This window comes from Vigna unguiculata, chromosome 5, assembly GCF_037176805.1.
Source record: "Vigna unguiculata cultivar grain cowpea cultivar isolate G323 ecotype 2 chromosome 5, ASM3717680v1, whole genome shotgun sequence".
In the NCBI taxonomy this organism is placed as follows: Eukaryota; Viridiplantae; Streptophyta; class Magnoliopsida; order Fabales; family Fabaceae; genus Vigna; species Vigna unguiculata.
Window position 1 is genome coordinate 47,433,931 of NC_140796.1, and position 25,741 is coordinate 47,459,671.

The following is a 25,741-nucleotide window of genomic DNA, read 5'->3' on the forward strand; positions in this document are numbered from 1 at the left end:
TTATTATACCATCTGGTGTAAGTTTATGCATCACCACCTAACCAAGCTCACAAACCAGCAAATCCCGCCATAAGAATTATTCCAAACAAAACGCTATGGATCCTTCCTTACCCCACCAACCTAGCTGTCTTTCGAATAAGTCTTCATGGTTGCATCCTAAGACGCTATCAACAAACAAGGCTTATAATGTATTAATTGCATTATGCATTTTGGATCTCAGAATTATAGTCATGAAATTGAATTTCATAAGTGGCATTGTAGGCCCCTACTACCTATGTCACACTGCCTTCACTTGATTCATCTCATCTCCATTTTAGGGGTCTCACCTCAGCAGTACCAGCCTTTTACTTTTAACATTTTTGTCTGCATCTTTATCCTTATTTTACTATGAAATTAACTCAAGTATTAAAGGGTTTTTAAAGTATCTCTACCATTTTTTAACCGTGGGACCACCATGGTAGATCAGTGCAGGTGTAGAATCTTATGGCGTCCAAAAGTAATCCAAGACCACCCCCTCAAATACAGAAATGAATAATGATAATAATAAACTTCCAAATATTTCTCAACATTTTTATCTTTCTTGTCTCTTTCAGAGTCAAAGCTGGACTTTGAAATTACTTATATTTTTATGTGAATCTTGAATTGCTTTCTCACTTTATTCATTTCCCAGGTATCTCTTTCAAGAATTACTTCATCTAGTGCAAAAGTTTTATTCAAATTCTTTAAAATCCAACTCTAAATCGGAACAATAATCAACCAAATTCTATGTCAGTGATTAAGAAATGGATTTGAAGGATTATTCACAATTTAGATCTTCCAGACTAGTGAGGGAAAACAAATGAATCTTAGGTAGCTACAAATGTCTTGTACGGAAGGTAACCTCAACTGCATGACCATGTCAAATCATCAAACAATCTTCAACACCTTTATTACTCAAATGGAAAAAACCATATCCATTCAAATGGTTAAATCTTCTCTCTTAGAGTTATTTTTTCCTATCTATCAATGTGGGATTTTTCTTATAAATTTCATGGGATCAAATTATAAAATAAGTATCTTTAACAGAAAATATGTTATTTTCTTTATAGTGCATGTTTCTTAATATTTTCTTTAATTAAAAGAAAAATTAAAAAAAATTACAGACCGAGGTAAATATTGAAACTCCAGATGAAAAAACAGTGAAAAAACAGACAAGGTTATATAAAGTCTATCAAAATTATAACATGTACAATTCTTAGGTAGTACATTTTAATTCGATTCAAATAAGTTAGAACAGAGATGAATCTGCTTGTTACCTATAACTTTTTCGCGCTTATCCATTAACTTTGTTAACAGGCTTATCCACTAACTTTGTAAACAGCCTAATTAACCTTTCATATATTATCCAAGGGTTAGAAGTTTAATAAATAAAAGTAATTTATTAAGCAATTAATGGAGCAATAAAATAGCAAAACTTGTTAGATTTTAACTTTTAGTTGGTTTTCTATTTCTTCCTTTTTCCCTTGCTAAAGGACAGGACCATCAAAGAGTTTTAATATCTTTACTAAAAGAAGGACGCCAATGTTTAAATTTACAACTGTAAAGATACTTTCATTTCCCTTTTCCTGCAACTCAAATTTATTTTTCAATCGACTTCACCAATTAACAGTTTTTCACCTCACTAATTCAAAGTCCATCATCCCCTAAAAAAACAAATGCTGAAAGAATATAAAATATCCCAGATTTATCTTTATCCATAAATCCTCATTATAATATTGTTTCTATTTGATGATGTGTTGCCACGACAAAGATTGCATGCTTGCCATGTCTTGGAATCCACTTTCTGCACTTGTAAAGGCCAACATAACATCAAAATATCATGATTTCCCATCCAAGAGATTTAGCTTCTTGAGGGTAGGTTTACCACGTAATTCTCACCACTCGGTGGAGAAAATAAAACTAAAGAATTTCTCATTTTTGAAAGACAAAACCAATCACCCAAAATATTCCCTTATGCATTGAACAAGATGAAATCAAAATTACATAAATTGTGACAAACTTAACAAATTCAGAAAGCAATGAACCTGCAACAATAATAATTAAGAATAGCGATAGACTCCAGAGACACTTTATGTTTCTCCGCGGTATTTACACTTTCATTCACTGTATTACGAGTCATCTCACTACCATTTTCGTCACCATCTTCACCTTCTACATCAACAACTCGTTTACCCACGCGAGATCTGGGACATTTGAGTCAGTACCGACAACCTTGTTGTCGTTGCCCATGAATCTGTTGCCGCAAAATGCAACATTTGTCGGTGTCTGAGTGGAGGATGGTGAAAAAATAAACTGCGGCTGATCTTCGCAGCCAAAAGAAGAAGCAATGAGTGGTTGTCGTTGTTGCTGCTTCTGCTGCTGTTCCTCACAGTTCAGAGAAACATCAACCCAAGGCAAGTTCAATGATTTGGCACCAGAAACAGGAGAACCCTCGTTCAAACTCAAACCCTCCAAGGACTTCACAAATTCAGCGAAGGCTTCTTTGTAACTCACCACCCCATGATGAGGGTTCACATTCGCAGCACCATAGCGGGAAATGGGAGAAACAGAAACCCCTTTTCGGGGTTTCAACGGAGAAGGAGGTGGTGAGGAGGAGGAGGATGGAGATAGCGGTGGCGAGTAATGAGACATGTTGAAGAGGGTTGAAGTTGGAGAAGCGGTGGATGAAGAAGAGGAAGAAGAAGAAACACAATGACAAAACAAACAACAGTTGTTGGTGGTGGTGGTGGATCTTGAAGCATGGTTGAAGAGATTGCTAATGTTCTTCTTGCATGACATGTCATTTGAAGAAGGAGAAGTTACCGGTAAAATCCTCAGCTGACGAGGTGTGTGTGCAAAGAAACACACCTTCCTCTTGCAGTTCTTGCCATCCTTACATGCCTCAGTCCTGTATCTTGCAGGGTGCAGCCAGCATTCAAACACGCCATGAGCGAATTCACATGCATCACCACGATTGCACCCTCCGCGGCGATAATCAGGACACACAGTTCCCGAGTAGTGAAACCGCCGAGGGTCACGGCGGCGAGCCTTTTCTCCGGGGTGAGCAAAAGGGCAGTCAGTCCAGTCGTGACTCCGGCTGCGGGTGCACCGGCGGACCTTGAACTCGAACATCCTGAAGTGGTCGGAGGAGTAAGGGTCGTCCTCGTCGGAGTCATCAAGGCTGTTGGAAGGAAGGAACTTTTGCAGCACGGTGTCGTCGGAGAACAGCTCCGATGCACCACATGCAGCGGCGGCGCGGCGAGTGAGGAGCTTCCTTGGCGGGATGTCGATCTCTCTGAAGGTTTTGTTTGGAGAGAGGAATTGGTGAAACTTGTGCTGGTCGGCACAGACACCAGTCATGGTGGTCACCTTGAATGATGAAAGAGAAAAGGAATAATAAGAAAGAAAGAAAGAAAGAGTGTGTTAATGTGGAGGGAAAAGAAAGGGGTGTTGTGAGTTATATAGGGTAGTTGCAGAGAGAGAAAGTGAGAAGAAAGAGAAAGGATGGGGTGTGGGGACAGTGAAGGAGGTGCGTGGCTGAGTAAGATTTGGGATGAACATGCGAGGGTATGTGGCAGTTTCATAATTCATTGGAAGCACCAATTTTTGCTATGTGTAATTCTCTTACAAGTTCTCTCTGTTACTCATATCTCATCCCATTTTCAGATGCTGTCATCACATCTAACATGAAAATTCTAGATCACGTTAAGAGGGCTCCATCTAACTCACTTTCTTCCATTTCTTACTTCATTGCACTTGTTTCTCTTTATTCTTCTTCTTTTTTTTCTTCTTCTTTCTCCTTTGACTCAAAAGAAGTGTATAAAATTTTTGACTAATTGTCCCTGCCTAAAAACCAAGCAATTCATCATAGATTTAAGGTTTAAGGTTTAATTAACGTGTGATTATGAGTCTGACATAGTAACAAAAGGGATAGAGAGAAAATTCACGTTGTCTTTGTAAAATAATGGTTCAACTACTGAAGAAGGGAAGTGGTTGAACCTTAAAAGAGATGTGATAACATATTCAAGGGATGAGAAACTGTGAATTGTACTGGTTAGACCCGCAATTCACTGCACCAATTCAAAATTAATCTGTTTTAATAAATTATGAAACACTGCTACATTTTTTTACCTTCATCATGTTATAGTGTCATAGTGTCATGGTTTTATGCGCTCATACCAGAAACAGTAGCGTGTCCTATGGACAAAAAAGCTCATTTCTTCATCATTTCATACTAATAATGACCAGAAAATTAACACAAAAGAAACTGATGACTGATAAATAAAGCAATGATGGAAGCAAATACAAGTCGAGGTTCCTGAGGTATCCATGTTCATCCTAGAGAATTGAGTTTTTGTCGTTATTGTTGGCATGTTAAGGTGAAGTCATTTGTTTTTGGAGCTATCTAGTAATGTTATTACTGTGTCAGTTTGAAGCTGTTGAATTGAATGTATGCAAATAACGTGAGGTTCCCTGGTCTTATGGGAGTTAGAATTTGAGGAAAAATGAAGCAGCAGACCAAACTTTAAGGCTTATTTTTCTGCTTTTAAAAATTTCTGCACTTTCTCTTACAATAAAGAATAATCAATCTACATAATGGATTAAATCATAACTGACACTTCCTAAATTCAAAGTTCACAACCTGAAGTTTAGGAAATTAATTACAAGATGAATTAGACATAGTGAAAGGTGTTGATTTCTCAACCTCTACCTCAGAACTCATTAAATTCATTAATTCTCCCTTATTTTAAGTTGGAATTGGTTTCAGGAGAAGGGTTCAAGTTTAAGGCATTTGATTAGTTTCTAATTGTTCTAATTTGTTCAGGTATATTAGCATGATTATTATTTAGGATTGTCATTATTCATGTTGAAAAATATATATAAAAAAATGATTTTTTTTTTGAAGGAGTGCCATCATTTTTCATATTTATGTAATTCTTTTATTAACATATTTCTAGGAAGTCTTTCTATTTTTTTTATTAAAAAAATTATATGAATAAATTTTACCTCTAATAAATTAAAATTAAAAATAAAAAAACATATATTTAGAATAGTGATACATTAAATTTTCAATCATTTGTTTTTTTTTTCTTTGTAAATGTAAAAATATCACATCAAAATACTTTACTTGTATAACAGTAACTTTTGGAATTCAGTGCTTCCTTCATCAGTTTATACTTAAAGACATATATTAGGTTAATTAAGAAATAATAAATTAAAAATCCCGAATTATTTAAGAATTAATACAAAAAAATTGTTCATATATATACATTTCTCTCTTCTAGCTTATAAAAATATCTTTTAGAAGAAAAACTGTGATTAAACATATCATTTCTCAAATTAGCAATATCTTATAATTAATGCTATATTTGATTTTAGAAGACTTAATATTAAATAGAATCTTCACACAATAACTTGTGAACCTCCAATTAAAATTTACTTACCTTAAGCTGATAAATTTGTTTTCATGTCTTGGATTTAAATTTCTAATATTATTTAACTGAGGTTAGTGATAAATTAGGTAAGTCATTGTTGACTTGTTGACTTGTTAACATGTTATATTAGAGTCAATAGTTTGAAACTGATGTTATGAGAAGTTGAAGCTTATTATTTCATTGATTGCATATGACGTCAGCTCCAATAAAACAATGGAGAAAGTAGAACGGGTAATGGTGTATTTATGATAGTAGAAAACATAACAATTTATTAAAAATATATTAAATTGAAATGAAGAAGAAAAAATAATTAAGTATAAAAGAGTCAGGTCAATAATGGAGTCTATTTATGAAGGGTTCTAGAAAGTAAAATTAGTAGAGTTGTTTACAATATATAATAAAAATTATATTTTTTTATTAAATCATGTTAAATATCTCTGGAATTTTAGCATTCATCTAACTTGGTATCTAAAATTTTAATATTAATCTTATGAGACATATAATAATGATCTCTAATTGTTTAACTCTGTTTTATTAATAATAAAAATTAAATATATAAATTTGAGTGTATCATTTAGACTTCTTAGCATAATAGGTCAAAATCCGTCGTATAAAAAAAATTAGATAACTTTTAGTTTATAACTTACTCAATCTTTTATTTTTATTTTTTTTATCCTTTAAATTTTATTATCTTTAAAATATTTAAATATATTATTTTGAGTATTTATAATAGAAAGTTACATGTTCCAATAGTAAAGCATGTTGAACATTAAGTATTAACTTTAGTGATTACATTTTTTTTTTCGTTTTTTTTATCGGTTTAGTAGTTCAAATTTTAGAAGATGCAACTTTATAAATTAAAACAACTCATATTTAGTTTTATCGTTAAAGTAAAAATTTAAACTTTTAAAAATTAATGAAAATCAAATTTGATTAATACTCATTAGTTCAACTAGTTTAAATAAAAAAAATATACACAATTAAAAAATAAAAAACACTAAAAATTTTAATTATTCTTTTAAATAATATAAAATTATAAGTAGATAATAACCTTTTTTGTTAAAAAATATAAATTTTATTTATATAATAAACCTTACGTATTACATTCTTTTGTATCATTCTACATTTAGCAATTAGCTTGTAAATTAATTAGTTTATTAAACATGTAAAATTCAATAAAGTAGTAATTTATACCATTTCCTCCCAATTTAGTTTTTCGGAATCATAGAGGATGATGGAGAAATAATTTCAGTGATGCAGGATCATCTAATTTTTGGAGTAAAAATTGGTGTAACATGAATTAATATAATTTTTGTTGAGAAGAAAATTGAGAAGCATATAGTGAATGTGAAAGGAGAGGAACTAAAAGTTTAGTATGAAAGTATTTGTCTATTAGTTTGAAGGAGAATATTTAAATAATTTGGGTTTGGCATCACTTCACCTGAGAATAAGGTTTTCTTCCATGTCAGAACAAATTTGCAGAGCAGTGTGGTTGTTCAGGAATCTACACAGAAAGAATATGAGCTGGAGAAAAACTCAAATCAATAAACATTTTTGCATGTCAAAAATAATTCTACATTTTCTTCTGTTTTACCAAACCCTTTTAGTTTTTAAATTTTAACTCATCTCAGCATTAGAGTAACAAATTTTTCATTTTCATAAACTTATTAAACTCTCTTTATATGTAATGTTTTGTGTTTGTATTACTTATAAGTGCATGAAAAAATGTTATATATAACTTAATATATCATCATAAAAGTATACATTTATATTTTAAAATATTCATAGCTCTTAAAGAATTTTAAATATGATAAATTTCAAACTGAATTAAATATGTATTTGTTATTTCTTCTTTTAACTCGTGATAAGAAGATTTACTATAAAATAGGAGAGATAATCGTTTTCTTTAAGTCAGTAAATAAATATTTTATATAAAGTAAAATAATACCAACAATACTTATCAATAATGTCAGAATTTTAAGCACAACCTATAATGTACACAACTCCAAACCTAAAGAAAAACACGAGGAACAAATCATAATAAATTTAAGTCAATATATAATAGATTTGAAACAAATTCGTATAAGAGATTATAAAATTATTTTTATCTTAAAACTTTAAGGCAATATATTTACCATAACCAAATATGCTGAAAAAAGAACCTAACAAATAAAACAATACAGAGAGCATCAAAGAGAGTTCTCAAATATACAAGAGGAGTTGAATTGTGCATTTAAAATTTTTAAAAACATTTTTGCAAACTTTTCATATATGCTTCCTAGCAAAATAATGTGTGAAAATAAATTAAATATACAAGAGGAGTTGAATTATGCATTTAAAATTTTTAAAAACATTTTTGCAAACTTTTCATATATGCTTCCTAGCAAAATAATGTGTTGAAATAAATCAAATATACAAGATGAAGGATTAAATCAAATCTCTCTTATATTAGTTACTGATATACAAATATAAGAGTAAAGACAGAATAGCATATTGATAGCAATTAGAAAAGAGAGAGGGTCAAGAGAGAAAAACAGAGAAAAAATAGAGATGATGGAGGAATTATTTTCATTGTCCTTTTCGATCCCAAAACAAGACATATAAAGTCTGTTGTAGAAAACTAACATGCAGAATCCAAAAGAAAATACAAAACATAATATTGAATATGGTTACTGCAAAATCTAGCAGAATCTATTTTCTTCCGTATTTGTTGTTATTGCGTTTAGGATTGTTGACCACATAATCTTTCATCCACTTTGGCTGCTCCCCTTTCCTTTTGGGCTTCACATGCTGACTGTATTGGTCTGTTAATTCCTCATTTGGGTTAGAGCCCATTTCAATTTCCTCCTCTTGCCCTTGGCCCATATCATTCCCATCCCGATGGAAAAACACCTTGTCCACAAGGTGTAATTCAGGAAAATCTACAAGCAACTAATTTAGTGATTCTCAAGTTGAATCTTCTGAAAATAACCCATCCCATTGAACTAATACCAATTCTTGTGGAGGGTCACCTTCAACCTTAGATGCAACAATAGCCAATGGCTTAATTTTGGTTGATTTTCAACCGAAGCAGAAGATAAAGCCAATTCCTTGTTGTCTATATCACCATGAAAGGGTTTAAGTTTAGAAGCATGAAAAACTGGATGTATCTTGGATTCTTTAGGCTGTTCAAGCTCAAAAGCTACTTCTCCAATGCATTTCTTAATAGGGAAAGGGCCATAAAAATGTTTGGACAGCTTCTGCACTCGTTGCCCTGCCACAAAAGTTTGCCTATATGGTCTTAGTCTCACCAAAACTTGGTCCCCCAACTTGAACGGATGAGGAATCCGATGCAGATCATCATTTTTCTTCATAGTTGACTGGGCCTTGAGCAGATTGTCTTTTAGTTTTTCCAGAATATATTTCCGCTCACTTAATTCATGTTCCACAGCTTCAAAGTTACTGGATCCAGTAACATATTGTGGTAATGAAGAGGGTGGCTTCCCATACACAACTTGATGATGGCTCATTCTCGCAGTAGTTTGGTAAGCTGAATTGTAGTGCCATTCAGCCCAATGAATAAACTTTCCCCATCTTGAAGATTGGTGGTGTACAAAAGCTCGTAGATATTGTTGCAAGATGCGATTTACCACCTCAGTTTGTCCATCTCCTTGTGAGTGATAAGCAGTTGTCATACGCAATTTAGTGCCATTAAGCTTGAATAACTCCCTCCAAAACTGACTCATAAAAATAGGACCACGATCAGATAAGATGCTCCTAGGCATGCCATGTAACTTACACACCATCTCGACAAATAATTGCGCCACTTGAGCTGCATTAAAAGAAGATCTCAACATCCCGAAATGTGCTGCCTTGGATAGTCTATCAACCACCACTAAAATGACAGTATAGTTTTGGAATGAAGGGAGACCTACAATGAAATCTGTGGATACATCTTCCCATATGCCAATGGGAATCGGTAATGGCTGTAACAAGCCATACGGAGAGTGAGTGGGAACCTTGGTTTGTTGGCAAGCCAAGCATTTAGACACAAATTCAGCCACATCTTCATTCATTCCTGACCAATAAAAATTTCAGACAATCTACCAAATGTTTTCAATATACCAGCGTGTCCCCCAATGGGTGTTGCGTGAAAATCCTCAATCAACAATAGTTTCAAGTCAAAATTTGGTGGTACATAAATTTTGCCTCGATACAGCAAAATTCCTTGAGTAAAAGTATAATCAGAGTAGTCAGCAGGGTTATTTTTCATTGCCTCTAACAACTTGAGTAATTTTGGATCAGTTTTATAATGAACTTGAATCTTCGAAATGACTTCAAAATGAGGAATTGTAATTCCAAAAAACTGAGCTGCTGGTTTATAAATGATTTCATAGTTGTACCCCAACAATTTGGAGAGGTAATATTGTTGTTCAAGTGTTTGAATTATTTGTGTCATCAATTCTCTTAAACTTCGTTGAGTTGTGTGAATCAGAAACTTGCGCCCAAGCAAGTAGGCTCGCCATTTTTTTACAGTCTTTGTAATAGCATGTAGTTCCCGAACGTACGTTGAGGAGTTTAGCATCTTGGCACAAAATTTCTTGCTAAAAAAGCTAATGGGATGACCATCCTGTTGGAGCACTACACCCATACCAGCCCCGGAGGCATCAGTCTCAATAATAAAGCCCTTTTCAAAATCTGGTAACTTCAAAACAGGAGTTGTTACCATTGTAGTTTTCAATTGTTCAAAAGTTGTTTGTGCTTCATCTGACCATTTGAAGGAATCTTTTTTTAGCAGATTGATTAGAGGCAGCGCGATTGAAGCATACCCATGTATGAATTTGCGGTAAAATCCTGTGAGACCTGGGAATCCTCTCAATTGCTTCAGATTCCTTAAAATTGTCCTCTCCGTCATCACATGAATTTTCTCTGGATCAGGACCCACACCCTTCCTGGACACTATATGACCCAAGTACTCAATGGATGGTTGAGCAAAAGTGCATTTGGACTTCTTCAAATAAAACTGATTAGTCATCAAATAATCGAACACGCCCTTTAAGTGAATAACATGATCATCTAAAGATTTACTATATATTAAAATGCCATCGAAGAACACTATAACAAACCGTCGCAAATATGGTTGAAACAACACGTTCATGGTGGCCTGGAAAGTAGCTAGGGTGTTGCATAAGCCGAAAGGCATAACAAGAAATTCATAATGCACATCATGCATCCTGAAGGTGGTTTCTTTTACATCTTCGACATGCATTTTGATCTGGTGATAACCGGACCTTAAATCGAGTTTGTTGAACCACTGTGTCCCATGCAGTTCATCGATCAACTCTTCGATTGATGGAATGGGAAAACGATCCATACTTGTTATAGCATTTAAAGCACGATAGTCAATGCAAAATCTCCAACTTCTGTCTTTTTTGCGGACCAACAGAACTAGTGAAGAAAAAGCATTATTGCTCCGTAGAATCAAACCTGAATCCATCATCTCTCTAATTAGTTTTTCCATCTCTTGCTTTTGGAAGTAAGGGTACATGTAGGGTCTCACATTAACAGGATTGATGCCTTAAAGCAAGGGTATTTGATGGTTTGTTGGTCGTTGTGGGGGAAGTGTCTTGGGTGTGTCAAAAAGGATGCTAACTAATTCTAAAAGATTGGCAATGATTTCTGGGTAAGGTAATGGTTCAGTGGATTTTGGGGCTAAGGGTAAAACTTGAAGATGAAATATTTTTGCTATGCATTGTGTTGTGGCCATTTGTTTGAATTGGGCTATTGTTGCCTCTAATGGATTGAGCTTAGTTTGCCCTTTTAATTGTACCCCTTTGCCATCTTTCATGAATTTCATTGTCAAAGACTCATAATCCGTTAACACTGGCCCGAGAGATTTCAACCACTGGATCCCCAATACTAAGTCAGTACCACTAAGAGGCAAAGCAAATAGGTCTACCTAAAATCGATGACAATCAATTTTAATTCCCACATTCGGGCAGTATGAATCACATCTGATCTCTTCACCATTTCCTACCATCACTGAGAAAGAGTGGGTTGCTTGCACATGTAGGCCCAAAAATTTTGCAACTTTATCTTGTATAAAATTGTGGGTACTCCCACTGTCCACAAGAATGACCATTGGGCTTTTACCAATTACACCTTGAACCCTAAGTGTTTGAGGGGTTGTGTGGCCCATTAAGGAATGAATATTGATTTGGGCATCTGGTGGGTCAAGAGAAGGTTTTGGGTCGGATTATGGATTCTCATCCTGCTCAAAATAGTTTAAAACTTGGTGAGCTCATCATCAACAGGTCGAAATTCAGGTGTTGTGACTAAAAGATGAAATCGCTTTTGGCATCTATGTCCTAGAGTAAACCGTTCATCACAGTAATAACAAAGCCCATTTTCCCTTCGAGCTTGTAGATCCGCAGGACTAAGTTTGCGTATCTGAGAATTTGTAGGTGTTGGCAACAACCCTTTTGTGCTTGTGGTTGTGATTGATGATCCTACCATTCTTGAAGCTATAGAATATGTAGCTTTGAAAGGAGTCGTGGTCGTTGTAGCAACATACCCGGATTTAGGTTTTGTCGCAAAAAGCTTTTCCTCTTGTAACTTTGCAAGGCTGATGGCTTCCGCAAGCGAGTTTGGCCGGAATGGTATTACTTCGGGTCGGATCTCCGGCTTGAGCCCGAAAATAAAACAGCTCAAATTAAATAGTGTTGATAACCCATGAACACGATTAGCGAGATTCTCGAACTAGGCTTGGTAATCTTGAACTGAATCAATTTGGCTTAGTTTGAAAAGCGCTCCTTGAGGATCATCAAAATCTGAAGGTGCAAATTGCAATTCCAAAGATCTGAGAAATGCTGCCTAAGATGAGAGTTGGCCATTGGTGTGCATTCATTGGTACCAACTTAGGGCTTCTCCCTCCATGTAGAAGGAGGCGATTCGCAATCGCTGTTCATCTGTGGTACGATGATAATCAAAAAACTGGTTTACTTTAAATATCCAACCCAATGGGTCCTCGCCATTGAATCTAGGTACGTCCAATTTGATGGTGGTGGGCAAGTGTAACGGGTTGTCGATTTGGAGTTTTGGCTCAGCAATTTTGCTTTCCAATGCATCAAGTTTGGTGGATAAGGCCTTAATAGTATAAATAAGAGCTTCCATGGTGGCGGCATCGTTAGCAGAAGATAAGTCTGCTATGTTCTCTCAATGAAAGCACCCGATGATAGCAACTAGAAAAGAGAGAAGGTCAAGAGAGAAAAACAGAGATGTTGGAGGAATTATTTTCATTGCTCTTCTTGATCCCAAAACAAGGCATATAAAGTTTATTGTAGAAAACTAACTTGCAGAATCCAAAAGAAAATACAAAAATATAATATTAAATATAGTTACTGCAAAATCTTTGTATTGGTCTGATAATTCCTCATTTGGGTTAGACCATTTCAATTTCCTCCTCTTGCCCTTGGCCCATATCACATATTATGTTATTATTTTTTATACTTAATCGTTTGATAACTCATCTTTAATTCACACGATCAAGGTTCCACTAAAACATGTTATTGCAAAAAGATACAAGGCAGGTGTTACTTGAATCCAATACCTCACGACTAAACTATAAGTATTTTTTTTGTATACAACTTGTAATTAAATATTACATCCTTCATCTTTACTGATTTTTTTATTTTATTTTATCAACAATAACAAATAAATTGAAAGGTGACAATAGGGTTATCCCAACCCTCGTATGAAAATATAAAAAGAAAAAAAAAAGCAAAAAAACTTTTGATAGTGATCACCTTTTGATGTGTTTAAGCCATGACAGTAATATAGATGAAAATAAAAACATTGAGGAACAGAAGGCACTGAAACAATTGAGGGCAATATGCACAAAACCTCTTCAAACTTTGATTAGTCTCATTTTGTGAACGTAATTTATTTTCATTGAAGTTGGCATTCTTATTTTACTTCTGTACCCAAACCAGTTTGTGATATATAACAATGTTTTATTTAACAAAACCAATCCTTGGATAAAATGTTCATTTTCCACAATGAAGACGAAATTTGCTACCATAAATACTACTTCTTAAGACTATGATAGTTCTCACAGTGACATATTGAATACACACTGATTGATAGATCAGGACATGAAGTAAAGCAGGAAACCTAACTAGTATTTCAGAAGGTAAATCTAAACTACAAAAGATATCACAATGCTTGCATAACCTTTTCGAAGGTTCTTATAGTTAGTATGCTAAAGATTTTTTTTTTTTTTTTCTTTTCGGAGAATGCAACAGGGAACTCTTCTTTTTATGTACATACTAAAGAAATTTATGACATTGTTAATGTCAAATGTCCGCCAATCAAACCAAGACTATGATACTTCCTTCCGCCTGTATGCAAGAATCTGAAACAGCAGAAGAAAAATGTGTGAAATTAGGTTGTTACCTAAAGTAATATTAGGGGAGAAAACCACCTTAATACTCACCAAATGCCCCATCTTGGATATACATTTGGATCTAAGCCCTGCCAGAGTCTCGTGTTCTTGTAAAACTTCCAGTTCATCTTTGTGTGGCTCTATGACCAGCGTTGATAGATCATCAAATATCAGTGAATTCTCATCAGCTGACTTGTCACGATTTGTGCTGTGGCATCCTTTGACTGCCAGTATCTCGATTCCTTCAACTGGAAAAGGTGTCTGACGAGCAACATACTATGTATAATACATAAAAATGTTAGACAATCATCATAAAGGAAGAAAACCAACACTGGCTCATCAACAGAAGCATACTATGCAATCATTTTTACTTTTTATCAACACGATACAGAAAAAGTTGGTGTATATTTTAATGAAGCATCTTTTGCAACTTCAGCTGACAAAGGAGAAAACAACCAAATCAGGCACTTGTTTCACAATTATGGTGTAAAACAGTACTAGGCCATCTTGGTGGAGGCCAAAACAAACTTAAGATCAAATAAAACGAGAGCAGCCACCGCCAGATATAATTGATCAAAGACAAGAGGATCTTACTTCGTAAAGGTGCTCCACAGACAAAGTTGGTCGACAGCAAAGGTAAGGTTGTGGCAAACTTGGCGTATTTTGATGATCAAGGGAAACAAGCATGAGATGGACATCAAACTGTGAAAAAAAAAATAGCATCTTTATATTCAACTGAAATAAGAATAGAAGCATTCAAAAGTAACATCTGTCACCTATTAGACGAGGGGATGGGGTAAGAACCTATACCTCATTAGTGTTTTCATCCAAGCTTCGGAGATGATCAACAAACTTAGACAGTCGACTACTGCGAGAACTTTTGCTATTGCTACCACCACCACTGCCATGCCGTGTGTGACTTCTGAAACCACCCCTTCCCCAAGTAAGCTTTCTATGTTTTGAGACCTGCCTTGAAATTCCACGGTTTTCTCTACTTATATCCATGTCACTATCATTGCCTCCATCTGGACTTGCCATGGAAGATGAGGGTTGAGAGGGGCGAACTCTAGCCCATCTCTTTCGCCTTTTCTGCCTGTGTTCTGTACTTCGTTCATCGGCTGAAGATGAGTCCTTTTCATTATTGTCATTGTCCTCCTCGTTGTCTTCCGATCCTTCAATTGTTTGGGTTTGTCTCCTAGAATGAATGTTTCGTTGATTACGCTGTGATCTTGTTAGAAATACTCCTGGTGTATCTTTACGTCTCTTAACAAGTGCTTCTGATTGCCGTTGAACTACTTTTGCTATTGAAGCTTGAATCTGCCAGAAAAGCTAGAATGCTGAGATTTGACAATTGAGATAATGTTGACAGACCAATGATAAGATTTAAAATTAGTAAGGCACAAGAATAAACCTTAGCAATTAATAAATGTTCATTGATAAGATACATATTTAGGAGTTAATATGTCATGGGCTCGTGGCAGTCATACAGATTGTCAATCACTCAACATCAATCAGTAAAAGTGTTGCGATTTATCACTACACATCTGAATGTTGAAATTATGCTTAATTTAAATTTGTTTAATCAATAAATATTCACCTGCTTATTGCGGTTCTTCTCCTCTTCACGAAATTCAAGCTCCTGTAATGGAATAGTGAACAGTATCATTAGTTGAATGTGAAAGCTTTACCTTTATGTAAACAAAGTAGAAAATGAAGTAATAAACTGGTCAACTTATACCTCTTCTTCGTACTTCTCAATATCTGGATATAAAGCAGCAATAAGGGCATCATAATTTGGATCATCTCTCAGCGAACGGCGACTGGCACAATGTGTGCGGCAGGCTGGACATTCATTATTCCTAGGACAATACGTAAATGATGAATGTGGCTACAGAGAGTATAAGGTGTTTTTCTGATGAGCACCATAAAGGACTTAGACAGAAATTAACGGCAGCATATTAAATAAATAAATAAAATGCGTGGAATGGATTCATGGAGCCTACCCCAGTCGCATTGATTTGTCAATGCATTCCCTGCAAAAGCGGTGCAAGCATTCCATGACAGTTCTTGTCTTCTTGATAATGCCTGTTCAAGCAGTAGTTAGTTCTTCAGTAAACAAGATATGCTATCATTCAAGCATGAAGTGAGCTGCAAGTTTCAAAAACACTTTTCATAATGAAATCCAGAACTACAAGTGCCCAAATCAATAGCCAATCATAACTTTGTTAACTTGAAGAAAACACATCTAGTTCATGAAAAAACCACATCCAGTGAAAGTACAGTACATACAATATATATGATATTTTCAGTCAATTTGAGATTTATTTTATCTTGACAGTTTTTCCTTTCGAGCAAAACATTTTACAGAGCAATGCATGCTTATAGGAATTACCAAATCAGTGTACAACTAAGAGCTCAAAGAATCAGTTACAAAGTAGAGTTGTGAAACTTATATACCTAAATTTAACACGGTAACACAGGTCTAGGAATTGTAAAATCAGGTTAGTTTCCTAGTTTCCTGTTTTTATTCTATTTTCAGATTAGGTTACTAGTTTTCGAAAGAAGATTGTATCTAGAGACAGTAAGACTTAGTTTGTTAATTCTAGTGATCAGTTAGCAGATATTTTCACTAAGTCTTTATAGGAAACAAGAATTGATTACATTTGTAACAAACTTGGTACATACGATTTCTATGCACCAACTTGAGGGGGAGTTAGATAAATTATATTATTGGATATCTTAGATAGATATCTTATATTTATCTTTAATCTTCCGTTACTTTGTTATTATTCTTTATTTTTATTTTGGACTGAGTCCATATTTCCTTTATTATAAATATAGTACCCTTATGCGTATTTTTTACACAAGGAAGATTAATCTCAACCCTATTTTCACTATATTCAATAAATACAATTGAGGAGCCTTCTATTTATAAGGAATACAAGCATGCTTAAGAACCTAGACTAGTGTGCTTTTGAAACAAAAAGAGAGCTTTTCTTGGCTGAGAATTCCTAAGAACTAAGGTTAGGAGCTGGAATTCCTTGGATGTAATCATGAGATGCTTAGCTGCATAATCTAGCTCTAACTATTTGAAGTTAGTTTATAACACTTAACTACTTTGTTCTAGAATATGTTAGAAGCTTCTAGAACTTTCTACAAGGATTATTTCTTTAGAAGAATTTTAATCACAGTATTCAAGGACCATTTTGAGAATATTCTAAAAAGATCCTTTTAAGGGAAACTTTTAATTCCAAAGTATTTTAAACCGAAGGAGGGATTCATAAACCAAGAAGAGTTTCATTTTCACAAAAGAAATTTACATATTATGTACTATATTTTCCAATCTCCTTCTCTAGTTCTCTTAATCTTGCTCTTATCTTTCTTCCTTCATAGGCTCTTTCTAACCCTTCCTCCTTTTTCTCCTCAGCCATGTTTCTTGTAAGGACTCCTTGATGTTCTTCCATCCTACTCTTTCCCTCATCACAAAAAAACTACAAAAATAGATGCAAACCTCACCTTACATGCTAAATTTACAAGGTTGAGTTGGGCCTAAACCACTTTGTAAGACTTTGAGACTAGCAACCAGCATCAATACTAGTTGATAAGCACTTGTAGAAACCCCCTTAATTCAAAGGAAAGAACTAAGCCACTTGAGTACTCGACCGAGCATCTCATACTACTCAATGTAGTATTTAAGGAAACTATAATACCTAATCCCCACTACAAAGGTGATGCCTTTTTTTTATTTAACCAAGGTGGTAATCATAAACAACTACAAAATAGAGACTTTCGTCAGAGAATACCACCAAAATTGGATTGTTGCTCTTAAGCAAATAACTACCGATTGACTACCAACTTGTTATGCTTCCATGTGCAATCTTTACACTAAATTTTCTTGATTGCATTCATAATGTTGAGAACATTTTTTATTACATAGAAATTCCATAATATCTCAATCAATTAAGTTAGTGGAACATAAATTGAAAGAAGGGGTATCAACACGGTGGTAGCAATTACCATATTGTTGACAATGTCAAAAATCGCAACATGTTAAAACTTAGGAAATTATGAAGTAGTTAGCAGTTACTTCAACAATTCCTACCTCCAAACTATGAAAAAATATTGTACCAAAATATTGGGATTGTCAACAAGCAAGCAAAGAACACGATGAGTGGGTACATGGAACACTTTTATTGAATGCTCAGGTTAATACATACGAGACAAAACCAACTAATTAGAGGTTCTAAGATGGTCATTAAAGATTTGTTGAAACTTAAAGGATTATGGATCATGACCAATGTATTTAATTTGGCAATTAAAGTTGAAAAACAAATTAATAGATATTTTGTGCAATCTCACAACAAATATAAGTACCCAACTCGTTCAAAAGCTACCTTGATTATGGACACCCTTGACTTGCCTTAATTGCAGCCTCTTTACGAGTTATCTTAATTGTAACCTCAAAGGTGGTGGTTTAATCTTACATTGATCAGATATACAACTTAAATAAAGAATATAAACCTTGGGTAATCTTCACCTTACAAGTTGACTGTGAGATTGATGTAGGAAATTAAACACGTCTTTAAGATCATATCAAAGTCAAATATAAACCTATCATTGGGTCACATGTATTTGCTACACTCTAGGATGATAGCTCTAGATGTGAAGGGAGCATAGGAAAACCACTTTACCTGCAGTCGCCCCAAGTCCACTTTAGTTGTAGCCCCGGACTAATTAGATATACAGGTTATATAAATCCATATTGTTGGAAGACCCACATCGATTAAAGATAAGGGCATTTCATAGTATATAAGTGGGATACAAACCTCACCTTACAAGTCAGTTTTGTGGGGTTGAACTAGACTTAAAGCTCACTTCTAACATGGTATCAAAGCGAGATTAGAGCCTATCCTAACAATATTTCTTGGACTATCCGCTATCGGGCCACTAATGAGCCATCCACTTCTAGTCCCACGCACGAGATGTATATACCTTAGCGTGAGGGAGTGTGTTGGAAGTCTCACATCGACTAGAGATAAGACCATTTCATAGTATATAAATGGGATGCAAACCTCAACTTACAAGCTGGTTTTGTGGGTTGAGTTAGGCTTAAATCTCACTTCTAACACATATAAAGGTTCAACAGTCCTTACCTGAAAAGTAGATTTTGTGAAATTAAGATAAGAAACAAAAGCTAATTCAAGGTGGAAACTAGGCCCCTCTTCCACCTAATATATCCCAACAAGCCAATAATAGCCCCATGTGTGCCTAACTTTGAGAAAATTTTTCAAAGCAAAGAACTTGAACTAAAAAAAAAAAAAACTACTATATTTATGAGGGTGCCAAAATGTGAAGGAGATCAAGAGGAAGTGGTAGTGTGCACTGTTCATTGCCTTTGCTTGTGCCCCAATTATATAATATAATTTTGTCATATCTCAAGTCAATATGAAATCTCCAACAACTATTTGCCCATGGTAAGCAATTAGGTTAAAAGCATATTTGTTACAAAACTAGATTTGTCACTAAAAAATCCTCCTGCAATCTCAGCATTTCAGTTGCACGAAACTACCAATCCTACTAATTACTACGAAAAAATATTGTCTTTAGTACATTCAACAAGAGAAAAAATGACACGACCATTACTACAACTATCTCCCTACTTGACGCCTCCTATAGTATTTCAAGAAAAATATGAGGTTTCCAAATATCCCTCAACCTAGTTGTTGAGAGTGCACAAAGAAGGTGTAGATCATTGTCATTTGTTGCTTCTCTATGGAGATCTAAGAGCCTTTGTACAATTAGCTTGTTCCATGAGGCGGCCGTAGATTTGAGATTGGTGAGTGTTGATTGATTTGTAGCTTTCTTGATCTCGTAAGCGACTACAAGTTGGATGGGGAACCTTAAACGTCTAGAAGAACGATATCAAAAAGCCTGAAAAGAATTATAGGTGTGCAAATAATTATGGCTTGGAAAAGGTAGTTAAGAGCCACTAGCTCTTTACGTATATGACCATCATCCAAAACAGATGAGTGAGGATGAATTAGTGAATCATAAATAAACTGAAAGGCACTCATCTTGGTCTACAGGAGGAGTCTCTGTTCCCATATTTGCTTCCAGGCGGGTATTGGAACCTGAAATGCCTAAGAATTTAGAAGAATGATGAATCAAGTTATAGGTGTAGATCGTGATTTGAAGAGGGAATTGTTGGTTCTTATGCTTTGATTGACAAAAAGAGACAGAAAGGAAGTTGTATATAGTTATTTGGTCTCAATACCCACCTCAACCAAGATGAGTGCCTTTCGGTTTATGATACACTAATCATCCTCACTCACCTATTTTGAATGATGGTCAAACACAACCATTGCAATTTGATCAGCCACGTTTAGATCAACAATTTTGCAAAAACGGTGGACCAACTAAACAAAAGTTAGACATGTCAAAGTGAGCCAACCCGGCTCACACGGGTTGGCTCACTACGAGCCAGGTTGAAAATGAGTGAACCCAACTCGGCTCACTTTATGGTGAGCCAGAAATTTTGCAACCCGGCTCAACCCACCACGGGTTGGTGGGTTAAGTGAGTTGGCTCACCAACCCACATAAAAAATTATTTATATATTTATTTTTAAGTATTGAAATATTTAAATAATTTTTTAAGGAACCCATGAGATGTTAATCAAAGTAAAATCAAGAACCAATGTTTTCATCATGCTCATCACCAATATATGATGAATTGTTTCCAAGAAAGTGTCCATATTGTCCAAGAAAACATGACTAATATTACACATTTTTTGTCATGTTATTCAACAAAATACAAATAAAAAAAACTACACATTTTTGTCATGCTAATTTAAAAAAATTTGTTTATAAGACCGTTGCTTGAGTAATTTACTATAAAAATTATATTTAAAGATTAAAGTATCAACATATATAACTTGACAATCAAATTAATGAAACATTCAAACTATTCGAATATTATTGAGCAACATTCTAGCATTTAAAAATATGAAATTGTGAACCTATATAATTAGGAATAGTAAACAATTATTAAAAAAATTGCAAAAAAATGTTGGTGGGTTAAGTGGGTCAACCCACCATCAACTCGGCTCGAATCCATTTAACCCATGGGTTAAGTGTCTGGGTTGAGTTCAACCCACTTTTGAAAAAATTGAATTTTTCTCAACCCAACACGGCTCGAACCCGTGGTGAGCCGGATTGGCTCATGGGTTGAAACCCATTTTGACATCTCTAACAAAAGTCCAGGGACAATCACTTGCTATAAACTTGAACGCAGAATACAATGATCAGGTGTCCGTGGATGTATCCTCTAGATACATGACCACAACCAACATGATAGATTGCAATTGTTATTGACCACATCCCAATGACTTTCCCTTAGCTAAAAAGGCATTTACATTATCCGAATTCCATCAGCAAATGTTGCCACTACATACATTATAACGACTAATGCTGCAAATCTTATATTATAGAGATGGGGCTCGTAGTTTCGAGGAGCAGAAATGGCCAAAGATCCTGGTAACACTTGATACATGATTTCCACTTTTGTTTTAGAATATTGATGTTAATAGTTACAACCAAAAGGATTCATGAATTAACTACATAGGCCTAATTAGGAACAATATAATTTGAAATGCCTATGAATTTTGAAATAGCAAGACTGGTCAACCAGGTATATAGGTGCAGATCTTGATTTGAAATGGGAATTGTTGACAGCTCAGTTTCAGTTGATGAAACATAGAATGATTTGGTCTCAGACCAAGATGAGTGCACTTCAATTTATTTATGATGCACTGATTCATCCTCAATTGCCTATTTTGGATGATGGCCAAATACAAACAGTTAGTGGCTATTGACGATTCTAAAAAAATTACTCTTGTAAGCAATTGATCATAAGGAAAGCATGAATTAGGGTTCCCTTATAACTAGGATTTTGAACCATGTTGAGAAGAGAGAAACTGAGAAGGCATATGATGAATTTCGTATGTTTAGACCATAGTGAAACTATTCAATATATAGGGGAGAAAACATAAATCAGAGGATATTCATTTTACCCTATTTTAGGTTAAAAACATAAATATATAATTAATCTAATTGATCCTGATATTTATTTACAGTTATTATATCTACAGGATGTTAACATATACACAAGATTTTAACAATACCAAACTATTAAGGACCAATAGTAGTTTCATAATCACCCAATAATCCATTAAGAACAATGAGAAGTATCCAAGTGTCTTTTATGAAAAATAACCTATGTAATACTCCTACCCCATCCTCTCTCTCCTCCTAACAAAACATATAAGTAGCATTAGTATAAAAGACTCTCCACCACACATTAGGATCTTTTTATAAACATTAACTACCTACTCACAACATATCCTTACTGCAAAAAACTGATAATGGTAAGTATATCCTACCAAACATCTCTAAGCAAATGCGAAGTCACAACAAATTAATAGCCTAATTATGCATTCTTGAAAGGGAAAACAAAAAGCATACCAAGGCAAATTGGACATTGGACATCTTTACGTATTTCCAAAAGTTCTACATACACGAATCTGCAAACAAAATAAGAGTACAAGACAATAAGCATATATTAACATAAAAATAATAGAAAGAACAATTTAACGTAACATACACCTACAAGTAGGGTAGTTATAAAAATCTCAAATCCCTAGTGACTCAGACAATCCTTAGAAAGTGGATTTAAGCTTAATTTAACATCTGAAAATCAATTTGTAAACTGAAATTTACAATCATGCATATACTATAATTTGACCATATCTCTCGATATAAGATCTCCAACATACCCTCTCAAGCCAATGATTGGACATCTCAAGCATGATACAAGATATTTGTGAGTGCTCCAATAGCAACTCAATAATGGATAACACGATAAACCTAACAAAACTTGCTACACTAAGCTTGGGTACCATCTTAGGAAGTGGATTTAGCCTAATTCAAAGTAACTTTTATATTCCAATGAACTTATAAATGAAATGATTCTTACAAGGAAAAAAATACAGTACCATAGTATTTTCCACACTTGAATTGGAACAGCACATTAATGCCATTGCAACTAAGAATTTAATATAGAGCTTAATTTGTTACACTGTTAGTTTGAACCAATGTCATCAATTGCAGACTTCGAAAAATGACAGGAAGTTGATAATCCAATATATCATACAGAGATAACATTGCGTGCATATGGCAGAAGTCAAATAACAGTTGAAATATATGGTATATATCAAATATATATGCACTAAAAATTAAGTATACAAGTAAAAACAAAGATACATAAAAATTGGCATTATATTGACTCAAAAGTTTAATTAGCTGAAGACTTATCAAAGATGACAAGAGGATGCAGGACACATGTCACAACCACAACAACGACAGCAGCAACAGCAACCAGAGTTGCAATTGCAGATTCAAACATTCAACCATGCAATAGCACTATAGTGGCTATTTAAAAACACTGGTGTAATATTAACACTTTTATAACAAAACAGCTATTTCCAATTATATGGAAAATCTAAGACATGAATGAGAATGTAATTTTTTTCTTACAAAATCAGTGTGTTCCAAGTAAATTCACTTAACATATTGAGACTTACTTTATGCACAGATACTTTAGAGAGTATTAACTGCAATAGAAACAAGTATTAAATTAATCCCTGTATAAAATAACCAAAACTTTCTTTTTATCTGGTGTACTCAAGCCATCCATACAAAACATCATGGAAACTGAAAAAAAAAAAACATTATTGACAATGACGAGAACAATTTAATCCAAACAAAGAACTCACCCTAAAATGCTCCACAAAATCAAGAATATGCCATCATTCAACCATATGATAAAGGATCAAACTAATAATTCGAATAGTTTTCTGGAAGAAAAACAGTGTAATGCTGCTATAAAAAGGCACATGACAAAGATGTGTCTAAGGAACTAAATCAAGATACAGAGGAGTCAGCCACTCTTTGAGTGTGTCACGCTTTGGACACACCTTTTCATACTGACATAACACACCGTTAGCACTTTATTAATTTATTAATAACTAACAAAGGAGAACAATCAGAGTATATCAACAATCTAAATTTCAAAATATTATGCTTAAAGAGTGGGGTAATACTGCCAGAAGTTAAAATATAACCCTTTGTCCGTCACTTGTCAGACTCTCGTGCTATCAGTCATGAGCAACAAAGGTGTTAATTCAAATACGGTGAAACATATGAACAAAAAATAATCCTAGATAGTCAAATACGGTATTCTTTCTTTTTCTAATATCGGGCACCTATCTTTGGTGAAACATAGGAACTATAGCCAATCTTGCCTCAAGGCCCCATTGCGTGGTGCCTTTCATCTTTGGCAACTTGGATAAACATTGAAGAGATGCAGAGAGGACAGGTCAATAACTGTAAGCAACACGGCTAACTATGAAATACAGCTACAGGGAAGCAACAATTACTGGCCAAACGCAGGTCTTTATCAAGATTGTAAAAGATAGTCTATGATCAAAACATCTTGGTTTTTGGACCCTCCATGATTCAATTCGTATGCAATTTCTATACAATGTCAAGGATCATAATAAAACTACAACCGCAAATAAAACCAGACATGATATTCAAAAGTTGACCACTGGTACCATGACAACGCCTCAAACAATTTTTGATTTTGAACTCTTGACAGACAAATCAACGCAATAGAAGTTTATATATGGCTACTTAGAACATTCTGATGGATATGACTTGAACACTTCTCTACGCTTCCTAGGAAAAAACAATAAAGTTCCAAAGCTGCAACTGTAGCAATAATGACAAATGATTGTAGATGCTGATTGATGCTTAACCCGACGCTATGAAAATGACACAAAGGATTCATATATCCGATAACAAAAAACTACGCTAAAACAATTACTTCATTTGAGCAGGCAAGCAACTAACAAGTTTCAAGCATAAACAAGACAAAAATCCAAACATGCAAACGAACAACAACAAATCAAATGGGAGGATTCAGAAAATTCAGACACCCCAACTCAAACAGCAGGAACAAGTATCTCCCCTCTACACCGTCAAAGCAAACCCATCACATCCCATAACACAAAAGTTCAAATTCAAAGGAAGAAACACAGAAAAGGAAAAATTGACATGCTGCCACGATCCCGAAACAGAAGCATGGAATAAAAACGTGAATCTAAAAAAAATAGGCAACGAAACACAGAACAGAGGCCTCGAAGCAATGCACGTGAGAGAGAGCATATGAGATAGAACGAGTGAGTACTCAGGTTTTTCTTCAGAGCCAGAAGATGGGGTTTCGTCGGAATCTGCGAAAGAGAAAAGAAAAAAACTTGAGCACGTGAAGAACTGCAGAGGCGAAACAAAGCGCGACCCAGTTGAGAAAAACCAATTGGGGAACCAAAAAATAGCACGTAGTCACGAAGAAACAGAGCGAAAAGAAAAAAGACGAGAACGACACGTAACCCTGTGGCGTTTCCTTGCCATCGTTATCATGCGCCGCTTCTTCTACTTCTTCGTCTTCTTCCTCCTCGTCATCGTCTTCTTCTTCTTCTCCTTCCCCATCTTCTTCTTCTTCCTCTTGTTCCTCCTCTTCATGGTGGTGATCCTCGTCGTGCTCGTGCGACTGGTCCTGATGTTGTTGCTGTTGTTGCTTCGCATGTCGAGAATGGAAGAGGTTGTGGTGCGAGGTGTCCCCTTCGTCGAGGGAGTCGGGTAGAGAGCGCTTCTGGGCAGGCATTGCTGGTCGAAGACAGAGGGATTCGCGAATGCTATGCTCTCTATGTGTGCTGCCGAAGAAGAACAAGAAGAATGAGATTGAGATTTT

General features: G+C 34.8%; 2 protein-coding genes across 2 annotated transcripts; both read right to left on the reverse strand.

The window, feature by feature from the left end:
* Window positions 1-1,973: 1,973 nt before the first annotated feature.
* Window positions 1,974-3,458, reverse strand: LOC114184145 (Zinc finger C-x8-C-x5-C-x3-H type family protein). The gene has a single exon (XM_028071402.2). The coding sequence runs from the start codon at window positions 3,376-3,378 to the stop codon at window positions 2,191-2,193; it is 1,188 nt and encodes a 395-aa protein (XP_027927203.2). The 5' UTR covers window positions 3,379-3,458; the 3' UTR covers window positions 1,974-2,190.
* Window positions 3,459-13,423: 9,965 nt separating this feature from the next.
* On the reverse strand, window positions 13,424-25,741 carry LOC114186001 (putative E3 ubiquitin-protein ligase RING1a). The gene is made up of 10 exons (XM_028073993.2): window positions 25,381-25,741; window positions 25,181-25,223; window positions 22,396-22,454; window positions 15,879-15,960; window positions 15,614-15,734; window positions 15,473-15,514; window positions 14,686-15,192; window positions 14,470-14,577; window positions 13,927-14,151; window positions 13,424-13,845 (listed from the first exon to the last, which is right to left on the reverse strand). The coding sequence occupies exons 1-10, from the start codon at window positions 25,652-25,654 to the stop codon at window positions 13,813-13,815; spliced, it is 1,494 nt and encodes a 497-aa protein (XP_027929794.2). The 5' UTR covers window positions 25,655-25,741; the 3' UTR covers window positions 13,424-13,812.